Source organism: Pseudophryne corroboree, chromosome 10, assembly GCF_028390025.1.
Source record: "Pseudophryne corroboree isolate aPseCor3 chromosome 10, aPseCor3.hap2, whole genome shotgun sequence".
Taxonomy (NCBI): Eukaryota; Metazoa; Chordata; class Amphibia; order Anura; family Myobatrachidae; genus Pseudophryne; species Pseudophryne corroboree.
In genome coordinates this window covers 15,443,882-15,461,888 of record NC_086453.1, presented here as the reverse complement: position 1 = coordinate 15,461,888, position 18,007 = coordinate 15,443,882, and the positions used below count along the sequence as shown (strand labels likewise).

At 47.3% G+C, this 18,007-nt stretch overlaps 2 protein-coding genes across 2 annotated transcripts in view; both read left to right on the top strand.

Annotated features, from left to right (window-relative positions):
- TMCO4 (transmembrane and coiled-coil domains 4) overlaps positions 1-18,007 on the top strand; it is a 146,734-nt gene that overhangs the window by 7,856 nt on the left and 120,871 nt on the right. The window lies entirely within an intron of this gene.
- RNF186 (ring finger protein 186) lies at positions 15,060-16,840 on the top strand. The gene has a single exon (XM_063942151.1). It carries the CDS (start codon positions 15,227-15,229, stop codon positions 15,995-15,997), a length of 771 nt encoding a protein of 256 aa, XP_063798221.1. The 5' UTR covers positions 15,060-15,226; the 3' UTR covers positions 15,998-16,840.

Sequence of the window (18,007 nt, the reverse complement as noted above, 5' to 3'; positions counted from 1 at the left end):
GGGACTCGGGTTCAGGGACGGGTCATCGGGTGGGGCCTAGCACCGTGACCCCCGTTTTCATAATTTTGGGGGCGTATCCAGCACTCCCTCAGTGGCTGGACAGCCCCCGGCTCCGCTCTTTGCACTGATAGATGCCTGGCTCTCTCATTGGCTCTCCCAACTTCTACCCCCCCATCTACAGGACACTGTAGCCCGTGAATTGGACAGCGGGACTGTCCCGCTAAATTCGGGACAGTCGGGAGGTATGAATTACCCACCATCATATGTGGATCAGTAGTAAAGTAGACTCAAAATATAAAGCCTTCCATAATTAGCAAATTAGCATAATCAATCATAGAGGCCCATTTATCAACGAGTGATAAAACTTGCCTATGATCAATGGCGCTCCAGCCAATCAGCTCCTAACTGTCATTTTACAAACACATAACAGTTAGGTTCTGATTGGCTGGAGCATCATTTATAATATACAATGGGCAGTATTCAATTCTTTTCACCAACCGTTCTGTTTCTGCTGACGGGTGTGGAATAATAATTTCAGCTCGCTACCCCAGGGGTATTGAGGGCACCCAACCCGTTACGCAGCTAAACCTGATTACATGGGCGTGATATACGCAATAATGGGGATCACTTTAGAAAGGAGATTGGGTGTGATATATTGTTTAAATACCACCCAATGGGTTTTATCATTCACGAGTTTTATTTCTCATTGATAAATGAGCCTCAGAATACCTGACTTGGAGAGAAAGTGTGCCGCCATCTGTTCTGTAGGTCTGAGTGGGGTAATCCTTACTGTGTGCACAACAGGAAACTCGGCCTAATTCAGACCTGATCGCTAGCAGGCGATTTTTGCACTGCTGCGATCAGATAGTCGCCTCCTACAGGGGAGTGTATTCTAGCTGTACAAGTGTGTGATCGCATATGTAGCAGAGCCGTACAAACAGATCTTGTGCAGTCTCTGCGCAGCCCAGGACTTACTCAGCCGCTGCGATCACTTCAGCCTGTCCGGGACCGGAATTGACGTCAGGAACCCTCCCTGCAAACGCCTGGACACGCCTGCGTTTTCCCTACCACTCCCAGAAAACAGTTGCCACCCACAAACGCCCTCTTCCTGTCAATCTCCTTGTGATCACCCGTGCGATCGCTTTTTTCGCACCATCCCATCGCTGCCCGGCTCTCCCCGTCGCTGCGGACCGACGCGCCTGCGCATTGCAGTGCATACGCATGCGCAGTTCAGACCTGATCGCAGGCTGTACGAAAACGCAGCCTAGCGATCAGGTCTGAATTACCCCCCTTCAGTGTGTCCAATTAATCGTTTCACCTGTCTGGTTTGGTGACAGGTAAAATTATAGCCCTCTTGGAGTCATCATGTTTCGTATGTGCATAAAAATACACTAATATGTTTAAAACAGATTTTGTGTCTGGCATTATTTTTCTTCCTTTATAGACTGATGGTCTATCTGGAATTTTACACCTTTGAACTGTGTGAATTCTTATAGCATTTGGATGCGAGGTCATTTCTCATATGCAGTAAACAAATCTGTCACTAGATGGCAGCACCTGCAAGCACTAGATGAACTGGTATTTTTTTTATTAATTTTGTAATTTTAATAAATTATTATCCTTTATTTATATGGCACCACAAGGGTTCCGCAGCGCCCAATTACAGAGTACTTATGCACTTAATCAAAACAGGAAAACAGCAACTTACTGTTGAAGACAATATAGGACAAGTACAGGGTAACTAAGCATAACTACACCAGAAGACGACATAGAGATAAGTTCCAGGTGGCCGAGAACTGCAGGATTTTGGGTAGTTGAGGATTATTAAAGTAAGAGAAGAATAAGCACATGAGGGAAGAGGGTCCTGCTCGTGAGAGCTTACATTCTAAATTAATGAATAAAGATTTTCTGTTTTACAAATACAATAAAAGAAAAACTGGCATTGTAAAGGAAACAGATCACCGCCATATAAAGTAATAAGAATGTTCCCCGTCCATCAAATATTTCTACATATTAAAATAAAAATAAAAAATCTCAAAAGTACCAGGGATACAGAAATTAAGAGACATTGGTGCCAAGGGAACGTGAGAAGGGATCCATATAACAAAGGAATACAATAATGGGAGTCATTCCGAGTTGATCGTAGCTGTGCTAAATTTAGCACAGCTACGATCAGTCACACTGACATGTGGGGGGACGCCCAGCACAGGGCTATCCCGCCCCGCATGTCAGTCCGACCCCTCCTCGCAGAAGTGCAAAGACATCGCACAGCGGCGATACCTTAGCACTGCAAGAGTAGCTCCTGACCAGTGCAGCTTTAGCGTGCTGGCCGGGAGCTACTCATCGCTCCCCGGCCCGCAGCGTCTGCGTGTGACGTCATGCAGCCGCTGCGGCCCGCCCCCCGTTCGGTCCGGCCACGCTTGCGTTGGCCGGACCACTCCCACGAAACGGCGACCAAACGCTGCCGTTCCGCCAGCGACCGTCTCTGCCCGACAAACAGGCAGAGGTGATCGTAGCGGCCCGACGGCCTTCGACCCGTCTGGAATGCGCTGGCGCACTGTGGCGCCAGCGCATGCGCAGTTCTGACCCAATCGCACCGCTGCGATAAACTGCAGCGTGCGATCGGGTCAGAATGACCCCCAATATACAAAAGCAAACATCCCAGTCAAATTACTAAGTTCCCCCATGCACAGTGTAAAGGCCCATACACACTGAACGATGAACGATATCGGTGAACGATTTCCCCAGAGCTTCCAGACATACTTGATGAAAGATATTGTTAACACATTACGAAACTTGCCTACATGGCGGCAATGCGCGCCCCATGCAAAATGCAAGATTCCGTTAGAAATGGGGATTTTCTAGGACTCGTGGTGAGGTTACGCAACTTTTCTACAAGAAGCGACCAGGCAGAAGTGCATAAAAAGTGGGAGAACCATCCTGACCCCAATTAAGTGGCAACTAAGATAGCGGGACCGTATAGAAGGCTGATAGTGGTCATAAGGAAAATAGTGCAGGTTCTTAAAAGGTGTCAATTGGCTGATTTTTACATTGTTTATATTAACCACTTGCCTGGCATGGACGCATCAGATGCAACCAGTCAGAAACGCCCACTAGGTGGCTGCTAAAAGATGATCTTTCAGTGGTCGCCTATATCAGGGGGACCGTGCACCCATGGCCCGTATCCTGTATGTTCCGATCACTGCTGGCTACAGTGACCGGGCATGTTTGTGGCAGCCCCCCTCCCCAGCCGGCTCTGTTGTGCAGCTCTCTCGTAGCCGTGGCTTTCCCCCCAGGGTGTCCCGATCACTGCCGAGCACAGTCCCCTGCACCTCCGGTGGCTATGTTGCCCAGCACATGGTCCTCGTCATGCCAGCTTCAGTCTCCACAAGTGCAGAACGGATCTCCTCTGGCTACCCGGATCCCCCAGCAGTGATGTCGGCAGTCTCTGACCGCCGACATCACTGCTGGAATTGCGCCCCAGAATGCCGTGTGGCCGGCATTCTGGAGCGCAAACACCAGGGAAGCACTCCAAGTACTATTTGACCGATCACTGCGGATGCAGAGAACAGATGCACCCCCCCTGGCGCATGCTCCGCTGCGCTCTGCATGTGGGGGAGGGGGGGATGTATGCCCATAGAGGTGGAGAGGGTGGGGTAGATCACTAATGGGGGAGGAAAAAAAAAGTAAAATGATGCTGGAGGGGGGGGGGGGGGGGGGGTTAAACTAATAATACATAAATAAATAAAACATTGGCCCCAGGGTAGGAGGAGGGGGTACAAAAAAAAAGGGGCTTTAACAGGGTGGGGGTTGAGGCGGTTGGTTTATACTGTAAACGTGGATTTTTTTTACTATTAAGGGGGTGGACGGGCACTATTACTAGGATTTAAGACCATTCGGGGGTCTATGCCATTGGGGGTGGGAATATATTTTATAATGGGGCCCTATGGAAATTGGGGGATTGGGGGGGGGGGTGCAAAACACCTTCTAGCTATATATATATTTTTTTTTATATATAAAATATTTTAATATATTATTCAAAATACTTTTTAAACTTTATTAAGTAATAATAAAAAATAATAATTTCTGAGCGATTTTGTGGGGTACAAATCGTCGGTTAAGTGGTTAATGGTGGAACTATTCCAGGCAAAACATGTTTTGGGTTTGTTTTTTTTTAACACATTTATGACTTTGCAGTATTATGGGTGCAGAACAATATCTGTATATTTCTGCACCTGGGCCCACCTGTCGCTAGTTCTGCCGCTGACCGACTCCTCTACATACCTGTCCCACATCATGTCGACCATTATTGAACATTTTAGAGAAATTCACCTGAAAGCTGACTATAATCCCCTCCAATTATTATTCATAGGAAGGGGTGCACCAGCGGTTCTGCACTGTGTCCTGATATTTTCACCTTGGCGTAAAGATTTTCTCCACCTTTTCACCTGCCCAGGGGGCATCGTCAAGATGCATTAAGTCGACAGGTCCGAAAGGTCACCAGGGGTTAGGCGACAAGCACAAAAGGTCGACCTGAAAGGTCACAAGGGGTTAAGCAAGGTCAACATGAAAATGGTCAACACAGAAATGGTCGACACAAGGTTTTTTGTTTTTTTGGGGGGCCACATGGTGTATACCGCATGTTATGTGACCACCATCAGTACAAACGTCTGCGCACAAAGTGGCAGCTGCGGATGCTTTAGCGCACATCTCTGTGTCAGCGGCAGCTCTGTCGGGCCAGGCCGGGTGCTGACACGCATCGCACATCTACAGCGGCAGTCATTTATCTGCGTCCCGGGAGAATGCATCGGAGCCTGGAAGGACACAGTAAGGGAGCGGTTAAGGGACGATGAACAGCTAATCCGCCGCACATGTAATTATCGCATTCCCACTGTATCTTATCTGATCATTTATTGCACACACACATACAGTAGCAATTACCGTACAAACCTACCTTGGACTGAAGACAATAATCTGCCTGTATATTGCCAGAGTCAGCACCGCGGAGAATCCGAAGTCTCATCAATAGAGGGATGTGACTATAGCCAAGGGCATTCTGATTGGACACTTAGGGTTCTGTGTACTAAGCCGTGGAGAGAGAGATAAAGTACCAGCCAATCAGCTCCCACCTGTCATTTTTCAAACACAGCATGTAACATGACAGCCAGGAGCTGATTGGCTGGCACTTTCGCTCTCTCCACTTAATCTCTCTCCAAGGCTAAGTACATCTCCCCCATAGTAACCCACAGCAGGGAATGTGCGACACACCGCACAGTGGGCTCTATACAGCAGCATGCGCTGCGATCGCATTCTCACTAGTCTCACCATAGTGTGCGCACACACAGGACCCGCACTGCGTATGTACAGGCCAGGGAGATACGATCGCATCTCACTATAGTGAGCGCCTCTGCCTGATTGACAGGCATAATCGGCGGCGGCGGTGATGCGCCAACACGCGGTTGCTGCAAGTGAACACATGCCCGCTCTGCACATGCCTTGGCAGCCAGACTGCAAAGGCAGGGGGCATCCACAATTCAGCGATGCAATTGCATTGCGATCGCATCGCTGCCGGGCGTTTGCACGCTGAGCGGCCTTGCCCTGTGCTGGGCGATCGCAGGCCGTTGCAGTTTTGCTAAAATAGCAAAACTGAAGCTCCCGTGTACACACCGCTCCCCAGATATTATTAATAGCAGACTTTGCTCATTATTTACAGCCCTGTGTATCTAATAATAACTTGGCTTCCTCAGCAGATATCATTATATTATTATTAAAGCTGTCTGCCCTTGTATTCCCGCAGTGATACATCATCATTGTGACACCGCCAGGGTAACGACAGCTTATACGCAGGACACTGGAACTCTGCTGTCATGTGACCTTCTTCCTTCTATTTACCACTATGTGCCATGTGCGGTATACCTGCCCATTTGCCCACGTAGTCGCTATGGGTCTTGCGATATTATTGACACCCGGCACCGTTCTTCAAAATGGGGGCCTGTTGCCCCAGCTTTGAAGGCCGTGACAGGTCCAGGGTCTGTGTCGCCGGACGCTGGACCCGGGTGTCTGGATCCCACGGCCAGCATGAGTAAGCTTCAGATTCCGCAGGTTGGCTGCTGCGATGGTGATGCGAGGACGCCTCTCGGATCCTCGCTAATGCTAACGAGAGGCGTCTATCTCCTACAGGCGTCTCCTGTTAATGACACGGAATTCCGCAGCCGCTTCCTTACATCTGTGCAATTCCTTACATGGATTGTCCGGTCATGCAGGAAATGTCATGTTCTGTATATGGCAGCTTCACACCATTATAATTATAAAACAGTAGTATATCTCTTCTCTATGGATTGCACAGCTAAGAAGAGCGGAGGGAAAAACAACAAATCACAGTTCATAAAAGTTCTACTTCACATCATTATAAATAGGCAAAGTATTAGACAGCTGAATTACGGGAAGATATTAGAAGATATATAATAGACAAAGGACAAAAAATACCCTTCCTGCGCTGAAATTTAGCGGCACTGCTGAAAGGTCCCCTGTTAGTAGGATCTTAACAAATAGAAATATACAATGGAAACAGAGGGGGTAATTCTGAGTTGATCGCAGCAGGATTTTTTTTTAGCAGTTGGGCAAAACCATGTGCACTGCAGGGGAGGCAGATATAACATGTGCAGAGAGAGTTAGATTTGGGTGTGGTGAGTTCAATCTGCAATCTAATTTGCAGTGTAAAAATAAAGCAGCCAGTATTTACCCTGCACAGAAACAAAATAACCCACCCAAATCTAACTCTCTCTGCAAATGTTATATCTGCCCCCCCTGCAGTGCACATGGTTTTTCCCAACTGCTAAAAAATTTCCTGCTGCGATCAACTTGGAATTACCCCCAGAGTGCGCTATAACAATACAACTGGTTGAAATGTATCACTTCTAGAAGAGGGACTTCTCTTGAGTTCTTTTACCCTTAGGAAACTCCTGATTGGGGCCTAAAGAGAAACCTACTCACCAGAAAAAATCACCCGACAAAAATTCACAGTTTAGTAAATGAGTACTTTACATAAAAGAAATTTTAATCCATATTCAGGAATTTGACATTATAAAACACCATAAAAAACAATGTTACAGTTGTTTAGTACACACATCGAAAATGCTTGAGATGTTATAATGACAGTCCTCCTCACCTTAACTGTGTGAGCTCTTGGAGGAATAGTCACAGCAAGAGGGATAGTGTACAATAATTGATAAATCCTATGCGTTTCGTCCAATCTTTTATTCTTCACGATTTTCATTACTTTCCTACATATCGCTTTAAGGCGAATGTTTAGGTTCAGCTCTGTTTGGGACATAAGGGATTCCAAACAAATCACTGCAAAACAAAGATATCCCTATTAGAGACATCGATATTGGAATTGTATATATTATAATTTTAGACAAATTTTACCCCTGAAGAAGTCCGATTGGACGAAACGCATAGGGTTTATCAATTATTGTACACTATCCCTCTTGCTGTGACTATTCCTCCAAGAGCTCACACCGTTAAGGTGAGGAGGACTGTCATTATAACATCTCAAGCATTTTCGATGTGTGTACTAAACAACTGTAACATTGTTTTTTTATGGTGTTTTATAATGTCAAATTCCTGATTATGGATTAAAATTTCTTTTATGTAAAGTACTCATTTACTAAACTGTGAATTTTTGTCGGGTGATTTTTTCTGGTGAGTAGGTTTCTCTTTAGGCCCCAATCAGGAGTTTCCTAAGGGTAAAAGAACTCAAGAGAAGTCCCTCTTCTGAATCTAGAAGTGATAAATTTCAACCAGTTGTATTGTTATAGCGCACTCTGGCCCTCATTCCGAGTTGTTCGCTCGCTAGCTGCTTTTAGCAGCATTGCACACGCTAAGCCGCCGCCTACTGGGAGTGAATCTTAGCTTTGCAGAATTGCGAACGAAAGATTAGCAGAATTGCGAATAGAATAGCGATTAGAAATTTCTTTGCAGTTTCTGAGTAGCTCGAGACTTACTCTGCCACTGCGATCAGTTCAGTCCTTTTCGTTCCTGGTTTGACGTCACAAACACACCCAGCGTTCGCCAGACACTCCCCCGTTTCTCCAGCCACTCCCGCGTTTTTCCCGGAAACGCCAGCGTTTTTTCACACACACCCATAAAACGGCCAGTTTCCGTCCAGAAACACCCACTTCCTGTCAATCACACTCCGATCACCAGAACGATGAAAAATCTTCGTAAAGCCGTGAGTAAAATACCAAACTTTTGTGCTAATTTACTTGGCGCAGGCGCACTGCGAACATGCGCTAAGTACTTTCACACAAAACTTTGTAGTTTTACACAAGCTCGAGCGATGCTTTTCAGTCGCTCGAGTGTTTGTTGTTTGATTGACAGGAAGTGGGTGTTTCTGGCTGGCAACTCAGAGTTTTCAGGGAGTGTGGTAAAAAACGCAGGCGTGCCAGGTAAAAACGCAGGAGTGGCTGGAGAAACGGGGGAGTGGCTGGCCGAACGCAGGGTGTGTTTGTGACGTCAAACCAGGATCTAAACTGACTGAAGTGATCGCAAGCTAGGAGTAAGTATCGAGCCACTCTGAAACTGCATGACATTTTTTAGTAGCAGAACTGCTAACCTTTCGATCGCACTTCTGCTAAGCTAAGATACACTCCCTGAGGGCGGCGGCCTAGCGTGTGCAATGCTGCTAAAAGCAACTAGCGAGCGATCAACTCGGAATGAGGGCCCATATACGTGTGTGTGTGCATGTAGCTGCTGCGTGGCTGCTATATCGGATATTTCACTCAGCGTGCTGCTCCTATATTCTATAACCTGAAGGGGCTAAGTGTGTCAGGTTTCTAATCAATATAGGTATTTCACAAGACATACTTGCTGTGTATTTTTCCTTGTGATTTATAGCCACTTTCTATATAGATTTATATATCTCCTGAATTACTGTTTGTGCTGATAAGAAAGTCACACTACACTGGGAATTCTTGCTAGGTATATTGCTGCTAAACATTGTACCAGGTCACGGCCGTAACTAGGGGGGGGGGCTAAGGGGGCATGCATGTTTGTTTTTTACCGGCAGTGCTGTGCTGCTCCAGTGAGACAGCAGGCAGCTCCCAGGGCAATGTATCTGACCCACCTGTCTGCCCACAGCTGGCTCCAACGATGTGCGGTGAGCTCCAGTACTTGGGATCTCTCCCATGTCGGCTACTGTCTTAAACTCTCCTCTTTGCCATGCAGTGCTGCAACTAGCGTGCGGTGCACCATGCAAGCTATAGAAACGCACTGTGCTCCCAATTAGCAGTATCAACCTCCGCTTTGCCTCCCAGATGCGGGGATTTGGTGTATTGCAGTGATGTAGTGTACCATATAGGGTATGTAGTGTAGTAATGTATTGCAGTATATAGGGGCCTGAAGTGCACTGATGTGGCGTAGCATATGTGGTATGTAGTGCAGTGTATAGGGGCATGTAGTGTAGTTATGTAGATCAGCGTGTAGGGGATGTAGTATAGTGATGTAGTGCAGTGGATAAGGGAATGTAGTGCAGTGATGAAGTGTTATGATATAGTGCAATGTATGGGGACACACAGAGAGAGAAGCATGTAATTGAACACGCTGGCAGGGCATGTGACACATAGGGCATTTGAGGCACATAGGGGAATATTGTCCAGTGGTAACCCCTACTGCCATGCCCCGGGTGACGAAAATCCTAGTTCCGGCCCTGACCAGGTTGCCTGATACTGTGCTTATATTATGTCAGCTACACGAAGCAACGGAGCTGGGGCTTTTCCCACATTGTGTGGTGGTGATGCCACAGATGTGTTGGAGGAAAATATGGCAGCAGAGAGTTCAGGTTCAGGGGGTTCCTTACCCCCCAGTGGGTCTGTAGCACCGGGGGTAACAAATGACCCACCTTGGGATACCTTTTCCACACTGTTGAATACGCTAGTAACTAAACTGACGCCCCCTGTGGGACCACCTGTGCCACTGCAGCAGTTTATGGTCCCTGCAGTTAATCCGCCATGGGCAGATCAAATTTCCACTCAGTTACAGCACTTGAACCGGTCACTGACTAAGTCCAAATTTCACTCTCGCCCACCTAAGACTAAGATGTCTTCTAAACGGGCCGCTACTTCCTTACAATCCACTGCTATCCCAGACACATCCTCTGAGGAGGATGGGGCATATACTGACCCCACAGACACTGACTCAGATGCTTCTGATGGGGAAGGGAAGTCAATGGTGGATGTCCCTGATTTGATTGAGGCTATCAGTCTCATTTTTCAGCTCTCTGATGAGCCCGGACAGATTTAAACTTAAGAAAGTGGTTAAACAAGTTTTACCTCATTCTCAACACCTGGCTGACATTCATCAGGAATCCTGGGAAAACCCGGGAACAAAATTCACACCGCATAAGAGACTGTTGGCTCGCTATCCTCTCTCTGCAGAGCTATGTAAAAATTGGGAAACTCCTCCGCCTGTAGATTCTCATGTGGCACGCATGGTAGTTTCCTCTGCTCTGTCAGTAACTACCGTCACCTCTCTGAAGGAACCGACGGATAGACGTGTGGAGGGTTGTTTGAAAGCGATTTACACCCTAACGGGGGCTGTGCATAGGCCAACCATTGCAGCGACATGGGCTGCTGAAGCTGTTGATGCGTGGGCTCAGGAGCTTGAGGCGGAGCTGCCTTGCAACGCATCTGAGCATGCTCGACAATGTCTCTCATATATTACCACGGCTATTCTGTACCTTATGGAGGTGGAAACCAATGCCGAGGTGCTGGCGGCCAAGGCTGCTACTATGTCTGTCTTGGCCAGACTTATCCTTTGGTTGAGATCCTGGTCGGTGGATATGGATTCCAAGAAAACCCTGGAGGTACTTCCTTTCAAGGGAGACATTCTCTTTGGAGAAGACCTCAACAAGATTGTGGCTAATCTGGCTACTGCTAAAACAGCTTGCCTACCCAGTACGGCTCCTTCCGTACAGAAGGCTAAAAGTACTTTCCCTCGGCCCTTTCGTCCTCCAGGTAAAGCAAAAGGTCAGGCGTACCCAAAGCAAGCTCGTGCTTCCAGATCTGCAAAGCCCAGACCAAAGCGAGCCTGGGCTGCCTGTCAGCCTGCTTCCAAAACTGACAAGCCTGCCGCATGACGGGGCGGGCCTCCCTCTGGGGGATCCCAGGGTTGGGGGCCGACTTCTAGGTTTTTCCAGGAATGGTTGAAGACCACCTCAGATACCTGGGTAAGGGAAGTCGTCACTCGAGGTTACGCCGTACCCTTCAAGAATCGTCCCCCTCATCGATTTTGCCTGACAGATGTTCCTCTGGACTCGGCAAAAGCAAACACTCTGCATTCGGTGGTACATTCCCTCCTGACCACAGGAGTGGTAGTACAGGTGCCTCTGGCTCAGAGAGGCAATGGGTACTATTCACCGCTGTTTCTAGTCCCGAAACCCAACGGGTACTCGCGGCCCATTCTCAATCTGAAGTCCTTAAACAAGTATGTGCGAGTCTCCAAGTTTCGTATGGAAACTCTGCACTCTATTGTTCTGGCCTTGGAGCCTGGGGACTATATGGTCTCCCTGAACATACAGGATGCTTACCTGCATATTCCTCTTGCAGTGTCTCATCAGCAGTACCTGAAGTTTGCAGTGGGCAACCTTCACTACCAATTTCGGGCGTTATTCTTTGGTTTGACAACGGCTCCCCGAGTTTTCACCAAAGTAATGGCGGTCATGATGGCTACACTCCGCCATCAAGGGGTCAGGATCCTACCAAACCTAGACGATTTGTTGATCCTGGCGAAATCCCCAGAAATTCTCCTGTGTCATCTGGATCTGACTGTCCAGGTCATGACAGCCCACGGGTGGCTTGTCAACTGGAAGAAATCATCCCTGGTTCCTGCTCGGAGCATGGTACACTTGGGAGCATTATTGGACACCCACAACCAGCGGTTGTTCTTGTCTCAGGAGAAAGTCCTGAAACTTCAGGACAGTATTCGATGTTTCCTATCTCGTCCGCAAGTGTCGATACATTCGGCAATGCAAGTGCTAGGTCTCATGGTGTTGGCTTTCGACATGGTGGAGTATGCTCAATTCCATTCTCGCCCTCTGCAGAAGTTAATTCTGTCCAAATGGGACGGCCTGCCTCACCGGATCAGATCTCACATGATCTCCTTGTCTCTGGAGGTCCGCCTATCGCTGAGCTGGTGGCTGCAGGACCATCGATTGAGCAGGGGCCATCCCTTCTGGATATCCAACTGGGTCTTGCTGACGACGAAAGCCAGTCTGAGAGGTTGGGGCGCGGTGTTGGAACAACACTCTCTCCAGGGTCGGTGGACCGAGGAAGAGTCTCTACTCCCGATAAACATTCTGGAACTGCGGGCAGTGTTCAATGCGTTGACAATGGTCCAGCATCTGATACAGAACAGACCTGTTCAAGTACAATTGGACAACGCCACCACGGTGGCGTACATCAATCATCAAGGCGGTACTCGAAGCCGCATGGCAATGAGGGAAGTATCAAGGATTCTTCAGTGGGCAGAACGCCATCTGCCGGCCATATCCGCAGTGTTCATTCCGGGGGTCCTAAACTGGGAAGCGGACTATCTCAGTCGTCAGGACGTACAAGCTTGAGTGGAGCCTCCATCCAGAAGTGTTTCAACTTCTCGTGGACAAGTGGGGCCTTCCAGATGTGGACCTGATGGCGTCTCGACACAATCACAAGGTTCCGGTCTTCGGAGCAAGGACAAGAGATCCTCAAGCAGCGTTCGTGGATGCTCTGTCAATCCCATGGAACTTTCGGCTGCCGTATGTGTTCCCTCCAGTGTCATTACTGCCCAGAGTAATACGGAAGTTCAAGCATGAAGGAGGAAACCTTCTTCTAATCGCTCCAGCGTGGCACTGGTTTTCCGATCTACAGGGCCTCTCGTTGGATCATCCTCTTCTACTTCCACAACGACCAGACCTCCTCGTTAGGGCCCTTGTGTTTACTAGGACTTGGCCCATCTGGCTTTGACGGCGTGGCTCTTGAAGCTTCCGTCTTGAGGGCCAAGGGTTTTTCTGAGGCGGTCGTTCGAACTATGTTGAAGGCCCATAAGCTGGCTTCTGCTCGGGTCTACCATAGGGTCTGGAATGCTTACTTTACTTGGTGTGCGTCTCATAATCATGACGTTTTCAAGTTTAGTACGGCCAAACTATTGGCCTTCCTTCAACAGGGCCTGGACTTAGGCCTTCGTCTTGCCTCCCTCAAGGTTCATATCTCTGCCTTGTCGGTTTGTTTTCAGAGAAAGATTGCTGCCCTACCTGATGTTCATACATTCACTGAGGGCGTGTTGCGGATTTAGCCTCCTTATATGCCACCTGTGGCCCCTTGGGATCTGTCGGTGGTTTTGGAGGCCTTGCAAGAGTCTCCGTTTGAACCTCTTGCCTCTGCTGACCTTAAGTGGCTTTCACTTAACGTGCTATTTTTGCTGGCTATTGCTTCAGCTAGAAGGGTCTCAGACTTGGGTGCCTTATCCTGTAAGTCTCTCCATTTGATTTTTCACCGTGACCGGGCGGTTCTTAGAACGCGGCCAGGTTATGTACCCAAGGTGGTGTCTTCCTTCCACCTTAACCAGGAGATTGTGGTTCCGGCCTTTAATTCTCCTGAGTTGTCTTCCAAAGAGCGGTCTTTGGATGTGGTACGGGTTCTCCGTATCTATGTGAAGAGAACATCCTCCGTTAGGAAATCTGATTCTCTTTTTATACTGTTTGGTTTTCACAAACGTGGCTGTGCCTGCTTCCAAGCACATTGGCCAGATGGATTAGAATGGTGATTGGACATGCTTATGTACAGGCTGGTCGTCCGGTTCCTGCTACCATCAAAGCCCATTCTACTCGGTTGGTTGGACCTTCTTGGGCGGCACACCGTGGTGCGACCCTTGAACAGTTGTGCAAGGCGGCTACATGGTCCTCAGGGAACACGTTCATTAGGTTCTATGCCTTCAATACTTCCGCCTCCCAGGATGCTTCCTTTGGACGCCAGGTTCTTGTACCCGCTACAGTGTGTCTGCTCCCATAAGGAACTGCTTTAGGACATCCCTGATGTTAATGCTTGTGGAACCCAGTGTACCCCGCAGCAGAAAACGAGATTTATGGTAAGAATTTATCGTTGTTAAATCTCATTCTGCGAGGTACACTGGGCTCCACAAGGGGCCCACCCTGACGCACTTAGCTTCTTTGGGCTGGTGTGGAATTAGACACTGACACCCTCTGTTGTGGTGAGTGTGTGGTGTAATTGGCTATGAGCGATTGTCGTCTGTAGTACCTGCTACTGCATTGGGCTGGTTAACTAAAACTGAGCTCCTATGCAGGGAGGCGGGGTTATAGAGAAGGCGGCGCTGTGCATCTTGGGAACAGTCAAAGCTTTGAGCCTGTTGGTGCCTTGGATCAAGATCCTACTCTACACCCCTATGTCTTTCCTTGTGGAGCCCAGTGTACCTTGCAGAAAGAGATTTAACAACAGTAAGTTCTTACCATAAATCTCGTTTTATTAGGCCCACAGTTCTTCAAATCCCACATATTCATCCAGTGCTGTGACGGCACTAATGCACCCAGAAAACTGTCCTAACACACCACCAATTTCAGCGTGATCGGTAAAAATAGGGTAGCTTCCTGCCAGCGCAGTCTAGCTGCGCCGGCAGGAGGCCCGCTGCGATTTTAGTGATCGATGGCGATAAGAAATTGCCCGTAAAACTGGGGCACAATAAATCTCTTCTATGGGGACGTCTGGGGTCATTACACTCCCATGGATTGCCACACAGCTTCTCTTGATGTGCCTACAAAGGTGTGGATGTACCGTGTGCCGGATATTGGAGACATACTGTCCACACCTTCCTCTGTGCCATTATATCCTTCCTATTTCCCTGACAACCCCTGCAGGGGAACTCTGCGAGCTGCTGTATAAACAACCCATTCCCCCACCTCCCGTGAAGAAGTGGTGTTCCCACCAGAAGCAGCCAGTGGCCTTATCTGGGCCCATAATAACACATCAAATACTGAGTTAATGTGTAAACCGCCTTTGATAAGAGGCCGTTGCTGGGCACCTGGGAGGATATCATGCTCCGCTGCCTGATTTCCCTGCAAGAAGGAAGAATCCAAAGAAACCTGTTCTAGGACTGGATGGTTCACCCTGACAGAGACACCTACTGTACCCATCGCATGGACGCAGAGGACCTGGCATATGATTGCTACTGAGGAGATATGGAGCCCGCAATGAATGCAGAACTCTGGGCATCCAATAAATGGTTGTATACAGCAGAACCCGCGGCTGACGGACCACCCATTCCACCTCCGTGCCCGGGATCTGTGGTTGCACAGCAGGCCTTACCCGCACTCACAGTAGATGTGCAAACACCCACGGTCAAGGCGGATGACCCCAGTTCTTCTTATCTGACCAATATGGACTGTCCTGTCTGCTTCAGCAGATATGACATCTACCGGGTTCCCAAGGAGCTGTCCTGCAAACATAACTTCTGCGCTGTATGTCTTAAGCTACTGATCCGCAACGATGGTGGAACCTGGCTCATCTCGTGCCCCATCTGCAGAGCTTCCACCGCAGTATTTGGGGGGCTCGTATGTACTTTGCAGAACAAAGAGTCACTAATGAGCAGACTGGAGAACCCTGGACCCAAATATGGGGTTCCCTGTGGAGGCTCTGAGACACCAGAGAGTGCTGTGAGACTGCGCAGTGATGGCCACGGAGTCTCGGATGATGAAAGTCATGGAAACCTGAGAATGGCGGCGAAAAGACTGGTCGTCCTCTTCATGATGCTGCTCATCATTCTCATCATCATCCTCCAGTTTGTGTATACAGGAATCATGAAGTGGGTGCTGGGGTTCCTACTGGGGGTGGTCGTCATTATCACTGTCCTGCTCTGCTTCAACCCAAACTGCAAGATGAGGCTGTCAAAGACAGGGAGCCAACAGAAAGATATTGTCATAATGTCACTGCCTGATACGTGCACTGCGTGATACATGGACTGAAACGTGCGCTGTGTGATATATATACTGTAACGTGCACTACAGAATGTGATACATGGACTGAAACGTGCACTGTGTGATAGATATATACTGTAACGTGCACTACAGACTGAAACGTGCACTATGTGATATATACTGTACATTCACTACAGTATGTGGTACGTGGACTGAAACGTGCGCTGTGTGATATATATACTGTAACGTGCACTACAGAATGTGATACAAGGACTGAAACGTGCGCTGTGTGATAGATATACTGTAATGTGCACTACAGAATGTGATACAAGGACTGAAACGTGCACTGTGTGATATATATACTGTAACGTGCACTACAGAATGTGATACAAGGACTGAAACGTGCGCTGTGTGATAGATATACTGTAATGTGCACTACAGAATGTGATACAAGGACTGAAACGTGCACTGTGTGATATATATACTGTAACGTGCACTACAGAATGTGATACAAGGACTGAAACGTGCGCTGTGTGATATATATACTGTAACGTGCACTACAGAATGTGATACAAGGACTGAAACGTGCGCTGTGTGATATATATACTGTAACGTGCACTACAGAATGTGATACATGGACTGAAACGTGCACTGTGTGATAGATATATACTGTAACGTGCACTACAGACTGAAACGTGCACTATGTGATATATATACTGTAACATTCACTACAGTATGTGGTACGTGGAGTGAAACGTGCGCTGTGTGATATATATACTGCAACGTGCACTACAGTATGTGATATATGGACTGCAACGTGCGTTATGTGATATATATACTGTAACGTGCACTACAGTATGTCATATATGGGCTGCAACGTGTGCTATGTGATCTATGTATAGTGTAACATGCACTACAGTATGTCATATATGGGCTGCAACGTGTGCTATGTGATCTATGTATAGTGTAACATGCACTACAGTATGTCATATATGGGCTGCAACGTGTGCTATGTGATCTATGTATAGTGTAACATGCACTACAGTATGTGATGTATGGACTGAAACGTGCGCTATGTGATATATACTGCAACGTGCACTACAGTATGTGATACATGGACTGAAACGTGCGCTATGTGATATATACTGCAACGTGCACTACAGTATGTGATACATGGACTGAAACGTGCGCTATGTGATATATACTGCAACGTGCACTACAGTATGTGATGTGTGGAATGCAACGTGCGCTATGTGATATATATATATATATATATATATATATAGTGCAACGTACACTTCAGTATGTGGTACGTGGACTGAAACGTGCGCTGTGTGATATATATACTGCAACGTGCACTACAGTATGTGATATATGGACTGCAACGTGCGTTATGTGATATATATACTGTAACGTGCACTACAGTATGTCATATATGGGCTGCAACGTGCGCTATGTGATCTATGTATAGTGTAACATGCACTACAGTATGTGATACATGGACTGAAACGTGCGCTATGTGATATATACTGCAACGTGCACTACAGTATGTGATGTGTGGAATGCAACGTGCGCTATGTGATATATATATATATATATATATATATATATAGTGCAACGTACACTTCAGTATGTGGTACGTGGACTGAAACGCGTGCTGTGTTTTATATATATATTATATATATATATATATATATATATATACTGTAACGTGCACTACAGTATGTGATGTATGGACTGAAACGTGCGCTGTGTGATATATATACTGTAACATGCACTACAGTATGTGATATATGGACTACAACATGCACTGTGATATAAATATATATATATATATATATACTGTAATGTGCACTACAGTATGCGATATATGGACTGCAATGTGCGCTATGTGATATATATACTGCAATGTGCGCTATGTTATATACTGCAACGTGTGCTATGTGATATATATACTGCAACGTGCGCTATGTGATATATATACTGCAGTATACGCTATGTGATATATACTGCAATATATGCTATGTGATATATATACTGCAACGT